Genomic DNA, 15,548 nt, shown 5'->3' with positions numbered 1-15,548 from the left:
TTATAGCTGCACAATATTCGTTTGACTAGTCATCGCCAAAGATGTTGAATCGTACAGCTTTTTTGTTGTTTTCAGTTTACTAGCCTCATCCACTGTTTACTAAGGGTTACTACCGTCCATGCTTTTGTCACATGTGTGCAAAGGGTCAATATGTGTTTGTAAAAGTTTGATTTTTTCGGCCCACCCCCTCTCGTGTAACAATTCAGTCATCTGCTCGCCGGGTTAGCATAGCTGCTATTCCTCGCACTGGTGGAGCCAGCATGCATCATGACATGGTGAGGACATTTTTATTGTTAATTGAAGAAATCGGCTGTCCATGTGTTTACATTTTTTTCATGAGACTTTTGTAAATATTATATGGAAAGTTAGTTTCTCAATCCAATTTTGAAAATTCACACCCTCTGAAACAGAACAAACAACAAGATGGTGCAGAAAGTGAAGCTGAAAGACTCACAAGAAGATCTCCGCGGTAAGTATCTAAATGAGTCTGTGTGTTGCAAGATGGATTATCAATCCCATCCATTCAAGATAGCATTCCTACTTTTTATTACCTTAGTGCTTCACTGAAGCATTGATTGATGGGGTTTTCAGGAATATATCAGGAAAGAACATGGTGCGCCACCCACTTAAGCGCTATGTTAGTTCTACTGCCTGCGTTGACACTGAAGAGCCTTCGTTCTTGATGAAGGGGTAAGGAAATATGCGGCGGAAATAAGATGACTGATAGATTTGTGGGCGGAACCCTGAAGCCAAAATTTGAGTTGACTGGTCCTGTCTTTCTTGCATCTTCAAGAACTGTCCTGCTATACTAGCTCGTGTTGGTAGAAGACCAGGAAAATAGTCACTTTGTTGTTTTGAATTGTGAATGTTGGTGTGTGTCTTTTGTTTCCATCAAAAGTTGTGAACAATGTTGGCAACAGACGTGACAATGCATGAGACTTTATCATCTAACTTCTATACAGATGTTTGTCATGTGGTATTGAGGCATGCCAATGTATAAACTGGAGGTGGACTGATTATCGGGCTGGCCGATTATCAGCACCGAAATCTGGGAATTTGATGGTTATCAGTATCGGAATTTTTATTTATCGACGGGCCAATTTAGAACCCTATACAGCCGAGCCTTTCTCTCCCTCTCGCCAGCCTTCTGTCTCTCACTACCAAACCCAGCGCCTTCTGATTGGATATGCGACCGGGAGTGAAGCCACTAAGGCAGGAAGAATAACATTTGAGCGGGGTAAACTGTGGTTGCCCTGCTAACTTCGGTCCCAACATGCCTGTGAATCAAGACTGATGAAAATATTGGGATTTCAAAAAGTCAGTGGAAAGCGTGTGTGTGTGATCAAGAGATGGCGTAAGAAGTATACTTGTTTTAGTGAGGCACGTTCAGGTGGAGACTGATATATTTAATTTTACGATATTAGTTAGTCAAGCAATGTGTGTTTGTGATTGCGAGCATAAAAGCATGCCAAAGTGGAAAGCTGAATGATTAGCTGTAACCATAAAATTACTTCCTCAATCTAGCTCAAAAACAAGAGTGCCCACACTATTCAATTCATAAACTCAATTGAAATTGAAATTTCGATGCTCTTTTTGTTTTAAGTAAATGTAAGTCATGTTGGTTGACATTTTTATTTATCATAGAAGGTTCAAAGGAGCTATTTAAGTTTTTTTTTTAACCTATACTTGACTTGCTGCTAAGCCCAATTTTATTTCTGCACTGTTCATTTTTGATTTAAATGAAAGATGAGTCATGTTAGTTGTGTTAATTCTTATTTATTTACTTGTAAAAAGGTTTCATTTTTATTTGAATGTATAACAAATGTTTTTTTGTATGTCTATGCAGTACTAAAAATGTCTCACACCAATTTTTAAGCTTTTACAACAAATGAATATCGTCTCCAAGTATCACTTATGGGCCTCCACTTAATTCTAATCTGTATTGGTATTGGCTTCGAAAAACCCATACCGATCAATCCTTAGTATAAACATTTATTAAAATTTCAGAATAATGTGTTTTGCAGTTATGGAAAATTTCAGTTCTTAGTTTCGGGAAAACCACATTGACTTGCACAAGGAAAAAAAGTAGCTAAATTTACTGCCTTGTGATTCAGTTTTCCAAATGAACATTGCCTATGCGTGAATGCCTAACCCATAGGACGGCGTGCGATAATGCGGAACACCAGCCGGCCACCAAGCTGGAGGAGCCCGCGCCGGAGAGGAGGAGGTCCAGTCTCATTGAGCTGGGCAGCAAACTCTCTTCACTCATAATGCCCCTCAAAAAGTTAGTCCATCTAAGCCTGAAACTGAAGACTATATCACTTAGATTTTTCTAAACATGCCAAACTCTGAAGTTAAAACACTAGACTGCTCATAAGGGAGTTTCATTAACAGTATTTCACTTCCCGCTCATTTTTGCTTGTTGCTGACATGAAGTTAACGTCAGAGATTCATCAGCGTTTTAAGCCACTCATAGATCTTAAATGTGTATGAACTATTCAAGCTCTGTCCTTCTTTAAAAGCAAATCTTAACTGTCTTCTCTTTTGCATCATTCGGATAAATTTTAATAATGCTGTAATTTTACACAGGGAATTCAAATGCTCAATCCCATTACTTCCCCTTGCCGTTTATTTTGATCCTTCCACAAAGTATACAGGGAGGTGAAGAATGTCCCACATTTCTACAAAATGAACACGAGTTTCCTTTCATGAAGAGGGGTCTGGAGTGTCCTAGGTTCCCATTAGTCACACCCAATTGTATTACTGACCAGATTAAAATTGTTGTGTTGTATTAGGAGATTGAATTTATACAGAAGCGCCCAGACGAGGAAAAGGAGAAGAGGTGGTTGCAAGGAAAACGACAAAAATGAACAATTGTTGTTAATGTTACATCACTTGCACTATTCATCTTTTTATTGGTTTATTTTACAGGAAATACAATGATATAAATCCCAATGTATAGTTTTTATAAAGCAAATGAGCAGAAACGTGCATTTTTATTTTTATTTAACTAGCTGTGTGGCTACCTTTTTTAGTTTTTAGCTCTCCATCTTCCCATATTTCTTAGGCAAGTTGTATAGCTAGCTTTTTACATATTTATTTTCCTAGATATCAAACTAACATTTTATTTTTTGAAAGTTATCAAGCTTAAGTTAGGCCTCCTTTCTAGCTAGCTATCTAGCTTTTTAGTTTTTTTTACCTCTTGTCTAAATAACTAAGCTAAGTTCCTAGTTTAGAAATTATATCAAACTGTGCTTTTCCATCTAATTAGTTACAAAATGTAGCCCTCAGCTTGATAAAAGGTTGGCGACCCTGATTTTGATGCAGTAAGTAGAAAGTACATTCCCAATTCTTTGAGGTATTGTTCCCACTCATTCGCCAAAAAGTAAACACTGGAGGAGGAAGCTGCACAAGACAAAATGGGTAGGGGAAGTAATAGGATTAGGGCCATGTTTATTGAAGTGCATGCCGATGCATCCACTACTTGCATCGCAGACTCCTTATGAAGTATTTTGAAGCATCGGTCTAACTGTGAGGCAAAACCAGCCATTGTTTACTTGCCTTTACTCATGCATGCCACGAAGTGGATTCTACTGCTCATAATCTTTGTTAATCTGATTAATTTTCTTCTGTCATCCCTTTATTTTATCCTATCCACTAATGATCACCTTTTTCCCCTGTCCAGCTCTAGCTGCTCACCTGCCCCTGCAGCTTCTGATCATGGACTCCCCCAGACTTTTTCCCCAAATTTGACTTCCACCCGTGCAACTGCAGCAGCAGTGGCCCGAGGCAGCAGGGGCCTGTGGCTTTGGTTGGCTATGGTGCTCATCCTTGTAGGTAGGTCTTGTCTAGAGCAGGGACATCCAACTCAGTTTTTCTGGGGCCGCATCCAGGCTTTTTGTTCTCAGGCAGGTCGGATCAGTAAAATGTCAACGCAAAATGTTTTTTGCCTTGTTTTGCAGTACAGTGGTACCTCTACTCACAAATCTTTTCGTACGAATACTTTAGGTAATGAATTACCTGAACGGGGAAAATATTGCCTGTAGTTGCAAACGCATTTCAGGATACGAAGTCAAAACTACTGTACAGTACGCGCTTGATTTAACTACTCCATGTGCTTCCCGGACATAAACAAACTCGCTGTCGCTTAAAATCTGCCTGGCAACCCGTTGCGAATAGGTGTATCCCAGAATGCTCATTGTGTCCTCTGATCAGATAGTAGGAGGAGGAGAGGTTCCGGCAATATGGCCGGGTGAGAATAGAATAGAATAGAATATGCCTTTATTGTCATTGTTACAACATGGGATATGCTGTGACAACGAAATTGGACGACTCCAGGTCCACATTTACAGTGAGGATAAGGAAACAAAGAGATAAAGGAACAAAGAACAAACTGACTTTGTTGTAAGTAGGCTTTGTTTTCCTCCGGGGGGGGTTGATGAGGGGGTTGAGGGTCAAACAGAGTTGCTGGATACAACCAGAATGTTTGATGTTTGATCTTACATTACACATTACACATAGTCCAGTGTTTTTCCGAATTGCTCAGTCCAAAATTGAATGGATTTGGGAGTACAGTCCATAAACATACCCGATTAAAGTCGCCGTCGACGATAAAGCTCCGTTGGGGTGTGCAAGCTGCTGTTTATTGATTGCAGCGGGCAGGAGATTTAGCGCTATGCTAACGTTAGCATCCGGTGAAACGGTATCCATCGTCCGTTTAGCCCAAATTAGACATTTTAGCAAAACTTTCATTAAGTCTCAGAATTTTCGGAAAAGAATCCCCAAGAAAAAGTGTTGACAAGTGGGGTTGTTTCATGTTCTGTTGCTCTTTTATGATTTTTTTTTTTTAAATAAATTTTGCGGGGCTTGGACAGATTAGCTCATTTACATTCAAAATGGGTTTTCTTAGGAAGTTTGACAGTTACGAAGCTACTCCCAGAAGTAATTAAAAAAGGTCCACTGTAATGTGCTTCATCATCCAGCCCACATTGGTGACCTACCCTACATACGGGGTTTTTCAGAAAAAAAATATCCTTTGAGCAATAATTAATTCTCCTAATGAATGTATTCAATTCCCTGTAATAACTCATGATCAGAAAAAATAAGGAAAAATGGTAATCTGCTGGAGACTGGGAGCACAAAATATGCTTCAGCTTGTTTGGAAGGGGCTGGATGACTTCACATGCTTTTTAATTTCTCCTTCAAATTTAGAAGAATACATTTTTCACTACGCTATACAAACTCACTACAGTTCTCTACCAGCTGGAGAGAGCATTTGGTTTGCTTTTATTAAAGAAAAAAAAATCATAGCTATTGATGGAAATCACCTAAGGCACAAGTGTCATACATGTGGCCTGCAGGCTGGATCAGGCCTGGCAAGGTTTTTAATTCGGCCCGCGAGCCGACAGCCAGTGAAGCACAATAGAAAATCCGCTGCAGTTTGAAATATGTCTACTTAAGATTTACAGACACCACTTGCAAAGCAACTGAAGCTATATTACATTCTTTCACTGTTTTTTTCCTCTTTCTATAGCTGTCTTCCTCTCTCTCCTTTCTTTTTCTTTCCCTTTTTTCATCTTTCCCTCTTGCCTTTCTTTTTCTTCCTAACTTTCTCCCTTCCTTTTTTGTCTTTTTCTTTCTACCTCACACACACACACACACACACACACACACACACACACACACACACACACACACACACACACACACACACAAACACACACACACACACACACACACACACACATAGTCTGCCCCCTGTGAGGTTTTTTTATTATAGTATGAAGCTCCCGATTTTAAGAGTTTGACACCCCTGATCTAGAGACTTGCTTTTTTTGTCATATACAGAAATGTATGGCGAGTTAGTCTTGATCATCCTACAAGGAATATCTTTGACATGCCTGGTATAGAGCTCACCTTATCTTTTGGTTAGGTCTCCTGGTGCTGTTGGCCATCCTGGTGATGCAGCCTGCAGTGGATGCTACCCCCGTGGGAACCGGGGATTCGTGGGTGACCGTCCAGCAGCTGCTTTGGCCTTACGCTGGCTTGCGGCACAACGGGCAGCCACCAGTTTAGTGAATTTGGAGGCATATATGAGAGGATTGGTCAAGACTTAATCCATTATGTTTGCCAAGCTAGGCCGAGGGTTTGAAGTTGTATCACTGACTCTGCAAATGGTCGTTTTTTGTGGCGATAGCCTGCCTGGATATCGAAACCTGTGTTTTTCAGTCATGTTTAGCGAGCTTCCTCCGAACTCTCACTGGCTTTTTAAACCCTCTTTCAAAGCACATAAGGGTAACTATGCTTCTATTTATGTCCTTTAACGACTTTTTAAAGCTCTTTAACACTGCAAACAAAAGTTTTACACGGATATTAAAGACTACTTTGAGTGACAGTAAGGGAATTTATATTAAACTGATTTTGTTTACGATTTTTTTTTTTTTGCTGTGGTTGTCACAATTTATGTCCCTGAAATTGCTTTGTATAAAAAAATTACTGAATCCTACAAATGGATGCAGATCTTTTTTTTTTCAGGCTTCGTACACCTTTATCATAGCCAAATTCAAGCACTTTTAAAGGACTTTCAAAGCCAATTTTCCAATTTCTCCAGCACCATGAAACCCTTAATATTCCTTTTGATATTCAAAGAATCGTAATCGAAGACCTACCCAAAGTCAATTGAATGCTGTTCTTAAACCATTAAGATGATATGTATGGTTTCGGACTCTTTTGAAAGGTAACACCTGGTAGTTGCTAACATTGAGCAATCTAAGTTGGAAAACGCAGAAGTAGGTTTTTATTCTTTTTTTTTTTTCAATCAAATGTCCAAGTATACATGTGGGTGAGACAATAGCTTGGAGCCTTACATGGTACAATCTGACAAACTAAACATTTTATTCTACACATTCTTTGAAGGATAAGTCTAGTCAATTTCAATGGTGGCCATTTAGACAAAAGTTAATCCGTTAATGGATCCTTTAACTGCATAGGTTGTCAGGGTACCAATGAAGACGCGACTCTGGACAGCCTTCTCCACCGTTGACGGTCCCTGGCCTGTTCTTGTGTTGTGGCAAAGTTGGCACAAGTCCATTCCTTATTGTTGGTGGCCCAGTTATTTTTCAGTCTTCATCTCCCCCTGCCCCTTTTGACTGTCCTCTGGAGATTTATCTTGGTCCGTCCTGACTATTTTATAACGCAACCATACAACTCAGGTTTTCGTCTGCATTGAGTTGACAGTTCTTTGTAGGGTCCAATGTGGCCAGGACACAAGTTTACAGCTATTAAAAACTCTGCAACGGTGTAGTTTACTTAGGCCAATCCTTTTGGACATTATGAAAGAGTTGTAAATTTTTTTTTTTTTTTCCAGAAGTCAATGAAACATTGTGCCCACTTGCACGTAAAAATGAATGAATGGCGTTGCAGACATTTATTTTAGGGTTTACTGAATATACAGTAAAACATATGCGTATATTTCTGTTTATAATTGTGTCAAACATTTCAATTGGTTACGACAGTCCGTCAAGTCACATTTATTCATATAGCTCTTAATCACAAAAATGTCTCAGAAGACTGCACAGGATTGAAATCACACCATCGCCTGATCTTAAACCTACATGCGGGCAAGGAAAAACTTAAAACCTCAGCATGAGGAAAAAAAGAAACCTTGAGAAGGGGCCTCACAAGTGGTAATCCCCCTTCCATGATGATCAGGGTGGAATAGATTTAGCATTGAGTCACAGGACACAAACATGGTAAACATCAATAAAAGAGAACACGAGGTAACATGTTAATATTTATTCGGAAAGTGCATGACAGCAACGACGCCTCAAGCCTGTAAACTAGTCCAAAATGTCCATAACAGTAACGACGCAGCTTCCCATCTCTGCCGGCTGGTCGATGCAGGCGTTTGCATGCTTCAGGTCCAGACGCTGGTTTGCTGACTCATCTAAAATCGTCCTGCTTCATATCACCCCCAGCCAGGCAGTCGGAAAAAGACAGGGCAATACAAAATATGAGGTGGGCATCAATCATAAGCTTTTGAATATAAGTGTGTCTTAAGTCTAGATTTAAAAAGTTCCACTGAGTTTGCAGATCTTATCTCCGGAGGCAGAGCATTCCACAGCATCGGGGCCCGGATGGAGAAGCCTCGAGCCTGCAGACTTCTTGGCTCTCGGGTCACAAGTAGACCGGCATTTCCAGAGCGGAGGCTCCGTGCAGGAACATAGGGGTAAATCAAATCTGAAATATAAGAGGGCGCAAGTCCATGCAAACATTTGTATGTTAGTAAGAGAACCTTAAAGCCACATCTTATGTGGACTGGGCGCCAATACAGGAGTAATATGCTCAAACGTTATTGTCTTAGTCAAGAGTCTCGCTGCCGCATTTTGAACCTACTTTTTATGCTCGGCATCATGAGGCCAGAAAGCAATACATCACAGTAGTCAAGCCGAGAAATAGTAAACGCATGAATTAGAACCTCTGCATCTGATTGGGACGGCATCGAACGAATCTTGGCAATGTTACGGAGGTGGAAGAAAGCTATTCTAGTAATATTTTTCGCATTTAACTGAAACGACAGATAGGAATCAAATATAACACCTTGAATTTTGACCGAGTCAGTAAGTCAAGTCACATTTATTTATATAGCCCCTAATCACAAAAATGTCTCAAAGGACTGCACAGGATTACAATCACACAATTACCTGATCTTGGACCAACATGCGGGCAAGGAACAACGTGAGGAAAAAGAGAAACCTTGAGAAGGGACCTCACAAGTGGTATTCCCCTTTCAGGATGACCAGGGTGAATTAGATTTATCATTACAGTACACAAACATAGTAAACACTAGATAACATGTTGAATTTTTTTTTCTGGAAAGTGCATGATAGAAACTGTCCAGAAAGTGCTTGTAAACTGGTCCAGAAAGTCTAGGACGGCCACGACGCAGCTTCCCATCTCTGCCAGCTGGTCAATGCAGGCGTTGACATGCTTCAGGTCAGAAGCTGGTCCGCTGACTCATCTCAAATCGTCCTTCTCCTTCGTATCAGCCAGGCAGGCAATCAGAAAAAGACAGGACAATACAGAATATGAGGTGGGCGTCAATCATAAGCTTATGAATCGAAGTGTGTCTTAAGTCTTGATTTAAAAACTTCCGTTGAGGTTGCAGATCTTATCTCCGGAGGCAGGGCATTCCATAGCACCGGGGCCAGGATGGAGAACGCTCCCAAGCCTGCAGCCTTCTTGGCTCTCGGAGTCACAAGTAGACCCGGCATTTTCCGAGCGCAGACTCCATGTAGGAACATAGGGGGAAATAAAATCAGAGAGATAAGAGGGTGCAAGTCCATAGAAACATTTGTATGTGTAATAAGAGAACCTTAAAGTCACATTTTAAGTGAACTGGGTGCCAGTGCAAGTTGGCCAATACAGGAGTAGTATGCTCGAACTTTTTCGTCTTAATCAAAAGTCTAGCTGCCGGATTCTGAACCAGCTGCAAACTTTTGATGCTAGACCAGAAAGCAATACATTACAGTAATCAAGCCGGGAAGTAATAAACGCATGAATCAAAACCTCTGCATCTAATTGCGACAGCATCGAACGAATCTACGCAATATAACGGAGGTGGTAGAAAGCTATTGTAGTAATATTTTTCATGTGTGACTGAAACGACAGATTAGGATCAAATATAACACCTAGATTTTTGACCGAGTCGCATTTTTCTAGGTTCAGGGCAGTGTTTGAAAACAACTCACGACAGTGAGCTGGACCAATAATCAACATTTCTGTTTTTTCTGGATTAAGGCACAAAAAATTAAGTGACATCCATCTTTGAATCTCAGTAAGGCAAGCCTCCAGATTTTTACAACTTAACTGACCGGTTGTCTCCAGTGGCACATACTGTTGAGTGTCATCTGCATAGAAATGGAAACTAATATTATACTTGCGGATAATGTCACCAAGCGGAATCCTATAAAAACTAAAAGGAGGGGGGGCAAGTACAGAGCCTTGAGGAACACCACAGAGGACATTAGATTGTTTAGAGGTCAGATTGCCATAGTTAACACATTGCATCCTGTCTGACGGGTAGGACCTAAACCACGAGAGTACAGTTCCTGAGATACCAATGCATTCCAGACGAACAAGTAATATGTTGTGATCGACAGTATCAAAAGCAGCACTTGGATCCAGTAGCGGTAGCATTGATGAGGCACCGGAATCTATTGCTAAAAGGAGATCATTGGTTACTTTAGCCAGGGCTGTCTCAGTAGATTGATTTACCCTAAATGCTGACTGGACAGTTTCAAAGAGGTTATTTTCTGACATGAAGTAATTTAGCTGCTGTGCAACGACCTTTTCAAGTAATTTTGCAAAAAATGGCAGATTTGACACTGGCCTATAATTACCTAGGCTTTCTGGGTCAAGGTTAGGTCGCTTAAGCGTGGGTTTAATGACGGCAGACTTGAAGGCTACAGGAACAATACCCGAGGATAGCGATATATTAATAATATTTAAAACTGATGGTCCTAAGATCTCTAACAGATCTTTCACCAGTGAAGCTGGAAACAGATCAAGCAGGCAAGCTACTTTATATTCGAGCAAGCTGTCACACCAGGCCAGTCGGAAGACCTCCAGCTTCGTAGTGCACCATTTTCGTTCAAGTTTCCTGCAACCTTGTTTGAGTGACCTGGTTTCTTCGGTAAACCAAGGTGTATGCCTCTTAGGTCGAAATTTATGCCGTAGGAAAATATTTGGAGCTAAAGGAGCCATCTCATCTCATCAGCTGCACCGCTTATCCTCTGTAGGGTCGCGGGGGTGCTGGAGCCCATCCCAGCAATCTTCGGGCAGTGGGCAGGGGACACCCTGAACTGGTTGCCAGCCAATCGCAGGGCACACAGGGACAGACAACTCACTCACTCAGTCACACCTAGGGACAATTTGGACCAGCCAATTCACCTGAAATGCATGTCTTTGGAATGTGGGAGGAAACCGGAGTGCCCGGAGGAAACCCACGCAAGCACGGGGAGAACATACAAACTCCGCACAGTAAGGCCGGGAGCTGGATTTGAACCCACGCAGGAGGTTCCCACGACCTCAGAACTGTGCCGCACACGCGCTAACCACTGCTCCGCCGTGCTGCCCGCTAAAGGAGCCAATTTCCCCCTTTTTTTTTTGGTTTAAATAAAACAGGCTCCTATTGACTAATGCTGGGACTGGACTGTGAAAAAGCCTGCAACTGGCCAAAGTGTTAAAAGATCAGAGGCTAACTGCCATATTGGAAATATGAGTCTGTTTAATTGTAAATGGAAATGTGGTGAAACGAACGGACTACAACAGGGAACATTCAAAGATGCAGAAGTGCTTGTAGGCGTTTTTTTTTCTTTTTTTTTTTTTAATTTGTCAGCGTTGTCGTATGTTTTGGAGTAAATATTTACACTCATCTGTGAAACAGTGCTGGATTTAAGAAGGGCATGTTTGCGGAGATTCAACTCGATGATGGCCAGGGGACGTAACTGGTGATCACACCAGATTTATAATTTTCGAATATCTTGTTTTAGATTGATGGTGATGTTTCTGTGACGAGGACATTTTGAAATGGTTGTAATTTAAGTTTTCCAATGATATGTGGAATGACTTATTTCAGGGACTGGTGACGTCATACAGACACGCATTTGTTAACAGGCCATTGGAATGTCAAGGAATTTAAAAAATCATGTGTGAAGCATGTATTTTGCAGTTACAAATATATCTGTAAATCACACATGCTTGTTTAATCTTGTGTCTGCATTTATCAAGACACAATCTTTATCTTTAGATCTTGAGTAAATCGCGAATATATATGTGAATCTGAACAATACGTGTGTAAATATTTTAGAGACTAATCTCTCCCCATATGGGTTTTAGGTGAAAATGTTATTTGCAAGAAGTTCTTTTAATTACAATTTATCACTGGAAAATGCATCAATTTTATCCATAATTAACACGTAATCCTTGCACTAATACACATTTACAATGCCCTGTTAAGGTATAGCGTGCACCGGTCCTCTTGGCCACGACTCATAGGGGTATGGGCGCGTGATCGGATAATTCCATATAAACTAATACCAACTGCCGATGATCACAAATAAAGAATATAATGGCAAAATAAAGCTACCAAAGAACAGCGTCAGCCTCATTTTTTAGCAGATATTTTGAGGAATATGACAACATTTTCAAGCATTAACAGGCACTACACTCAAAATTCAAGCACTTTTTAATCCTTGTAACAGAACCTTAATATTCAAGCATTTTCAAGGATTTCAAGCACCGGTATGAACCATGCGTTTTGCACAGTATTAACAATACATGAGAGGCCTGGTGGCGCAGAATAGGCTCTGAACCGTGTCTACGAAGAGGAAGTCGGCCTCTCTGGTTCGGCTGATTCCTTCTGGGCTCATGTTGTCTTGCAGCATGTGGATGAAGGTGGAGTGAAACTCGCTGTCTGGGTGATGATCTGCGCTGAAGGCCTCGCATGTTTCTGTTAGCTGCAGTTTCTGGAATCTCAGAGGCCCCACGTGGTAGAGAGACCACAAATCTTCAGGTATTGAATTAGGGCCCTGGTGTTCGCATACCTGATATGGAAAACGTGTGTTTTAAGGCAGAATGTCCAGAACAGACTCTTTCTCTATTGAAGCATATTCTGTACAGAATTTGAAGACTCACCTTAATGACTATATGTTCTGGACCACTTGAAGCGTTCCATTTGCTCCATGAAAAGGTTAAAACTGACGAGAACAAGGCCAATTGTTCATAGGCAACGTGTTCTCTAAGTGGGTCCTTTTAGGGAATAAATAATAAAATTAGCATCCGATTTTGAAATGCAAATGCCGTTTTGAAAGAGGTACGACAGAACATACATATCATAAAACTAATGTTTTTGAAATATGAATAATAATCTCAATTTGCCGCTTCTGAAAAACTTTGAATAACTATATGATTTTCTGTTTAGTTTTAAACTCAATTCATTGATTGAATTCATTGATTATTATACATTTGTGTTTTATATTTGTCAAAAATATATATTTTAAAGGTTGGGTGGATTGTTTAAAGTATTCTTAATAAGTTGGAAGTTAGTTTCTCCATTAAGTATGTGTTAACAGTACCCACCTGAGTTTGAAGAGCTCTTAGGCCCAATGGAAAATAAAGCATATCTGCTTTTATCTTTCTTATATTAGGCCTGTTCGGGCGGAACAAATCCCCAGAAAGATGATGAAAAAAATATATACATATATATTCGAGCGTGCCTAAGAAATATAGGCAAAATGTGGCACTCTGCAACTGTCCTTTGGCATAAAGTCATGATTGTGCTTTGTAGCACTCGTTTTCTGTTGAAATACACAAAACAGTGACGTCTTGTAGTCAAATATAACACAGTGTCCCTTAAAAGGAGTTTAAAGTTTTAACCTGGTTAATTTTAAACTTGCAATATAAATAAGCTTGAAATCTAACATTGACATTGCATTGTGGGAAAGCTTGAAGAATAATTAAGTTTCACTATATGACAGTCATCACTCTTCTAGAACAGGCATGTCGACAGTCCGGCACGAGGGCGAGTTACGGCCTGTGATAAAATTTTTACTGGCCCGCAGCCTCTGTCATAGAATTAATCATATTTGGCCCACCAGTAATGTTGAACACAGTATTAAATAAATGTTTACACACACAAAAAAAAATCACCGGACGACGACAGTAGCCCTTTGGCCATCTTGCCCTTGGCTTTCTGTGAGAATTTTAGCTCACCCCATTTCCGACATGGCGACTGTACATTGAAAAAAAGTTAACCGTGAGGGCTAGCACCTCCAGGACAAGTAAAAAAAAATTTCATCGCAATCCGAAATAACGCCGTCTGCTTTATTTGCCATGACCATGGCTTTTTTCAAAGAATAAACAATGCCCGACAAAACATGGCGACTACAAAGAGCTAACTGAAAACAAACGCTGTGAAAAGGTGAAGCAACCGGAAACTCTTTTTACAGATAAGAGTACTTTTGGACGAGGTCCTCCAAGTCAAATAAAATGCTACAAAGGCGAGCTATGGGGTTGAAACGCTGATCGCCAAACACTACAAACCTTTCATGGAGGGTGAATTCATGTATTATAATCAACCCTCATATGTTTTAGTGTACCAAATCTGGTCCACTTTCTGAAAAGTTTAGACACCCCTGTTCTAGAACTACAAATAAATGAGGGCTGTTGCCATTGGTGACCTTTTCGCAGGATGTGACAAACTTGTCGGTGTGTTCATTGACAAAAATGTTGATCCCGGCCATGAGCATGGCCCGTTGCAGATCCTGTGCGCTCATCCACTTGTCAAAAAGGTTTGGGAGATTCAATTCTCGCTCTGTTTGCAGCATGCATTGATTCCCCTACTAGAAAAACAGTCCGTTAGTGGAGGGGTTTTCAAATTCACAGCCCGGTGGTGATAGATTGAGACCCGCCCTAAAATAAAAAGTAAAAGTTAAAGTGACAGTGTGTATTATTTTCCCACTAAATGTCTCCGTGTTTTGTCGTGCGCCAAAAATAAAAGCGAGGCAAAACAACACATACCACAGAGACTCAAAGTGACCAAAAAGCACCTTTTATTTAAATCATATTTTTTATCTTATTTCTATCTAATTGCCTTAACACATCTTTGAGTTGATCTTGTATTTTCATCTTTTTATTTTTCGTAAAATTGTTTTATGTATACAGTTTCTCAGTTTTATTACGCTGGCAACTGTGTGGACAGCAAAATAAGAATTTCATTGTGCGGGGAATCGTGGTTTATTACTGTACATATGACAGTAAAAACTTTGAATCTTGAATCTTATTATTTTTGAAACAAAAATAAGAAAATAAAAAATTAATGTATAGATAAAAAAAGAAAAGAGAAAAATGAATCAAAGAAATAACACCGAAAGGTAAAACTCAAGAAATAAAGAAAATTGAAAAATGAACAAAAAGGTTCACAAAATTTCATTTTATTTTTCCGTACTTTTCTCCCCAATTTCCTTTTTTGCCTATTTTTCTTATTTCTCCTTCCCCATTTTTACTCATTTAAAAAAAATCTTCCTTCTTTTTGTCTTTCTTTGAGAAAAGCTGGATGAAAAGATGTGAAGAAAAAGGGTGCTACTTGCTAACATTCAGTCTTACAGTAGTTAATAATCTTATTATTTTTCGTTCCTCTATATAGTACGGCAACATCTAGTGTACAAATATAAAACACTGTCCCATTAGGTGCAGCGGAATGTTTTCATATGAGCTGTTTTTGTGGAAAACCCCAATTGGCCCAACCTCACCTGGATCCTAGCTTCAACAGCCTCAAACTCAATTGAGTTTCAGACCTCTCCCTTTGTGTCTCTCTGCGTCAACCACCATTGTGCAAAGGTGGGCAAGTATTTTGAGGCGGGGGCCGCATTGACTTCAAATATGTGGCCATGGGGCCCATCAATCTTTTTCATTACATCTCAAATTTGTTTTGAAACACTCACAATTAAAGCAAAATATTATATTCAATCCTTGTTTTAGGCACTAAA

At 40.1% G+C, this 15,548-nt stretch overlaps 2 protein-coding genes across 2 annotated transcripts in view; one reads left to right on the top strand and one right to left on the bottom strand.

The window, feature by feature from the left end:
* The window catches only part of irag2 (inositol 1,4,5-triphosphate receptor associated 2), a 44,100-nt gene extending 36,711 nt beyond the window's left edge, over positions 1-7,389 (top strand). Inside the window, 6 exon segments of the mRNA XM_088348470.1 lie at positions 207-275; positions 411-469; positions 592-690; positions 2,159-2,284; positions 3,509-3,837; positions 5,933-7,389. Of these exon segments, the coding sequence (XP_088204596.1) occupies positions 207-275; positions 411-469; positions 592-690; positions 2,159-2,284; positions 3,509-3,837; positions 5,933-6,075 (825 nt within the window). The 3' untranslated portion in view covers positions 6,076-7,389.
* A 390-nt stretch (positions 7,390-7,779) lies between these two features.
* The window catches only part of dnai7 (dynein axonemal intermediate chain 7), a 51,494-nt gene continuing 43,725 nt past the window's right edge, over positions 7,780-15,548 (bottom strand). The window contains exons 15-17 of the mRNA XM_088346829.1: positions 14,241-14,399; positions 12,697-12,810; positions 7,780-12,605 (exon numbers count right to left, since the gene is read on the bottom strand). Coding sequence (XP_088202955.1) covers positions 12,330-12,605; positions 12,697-12,810; positions 14,241-14,399 — 549 coding nt within the window. The 3' untranslated portion in view covers positions 7,780-12,329. The remainder of the gene's footprint in view (positions 12,606-12,696; positions 12,811-14,240; positions 14,400-15,548) is intronic.

This window comes from Urocampus carinirostris, chromosome 11, assembly GCF_059441175.1.
Source record: "Urocampus carinirostris isolate Australia breed hairy pipefish chromosome 11, RoL_Ucar_1.0, whole genome shotgun sequence".
Classification (NCBI taxonomy): domain Eukaryota; kingdom Metazoa; phylum Chordata; class Actinopteri; order Syngnathiformes; family Syngnathidae; genus Urocampus; species Urocampus carinirostris.
The sequence above is the reverse complement of the archived record's forward strand: the minus strand, read 5'-3'. Positions and strand labels throughout refer to the sequence as shown.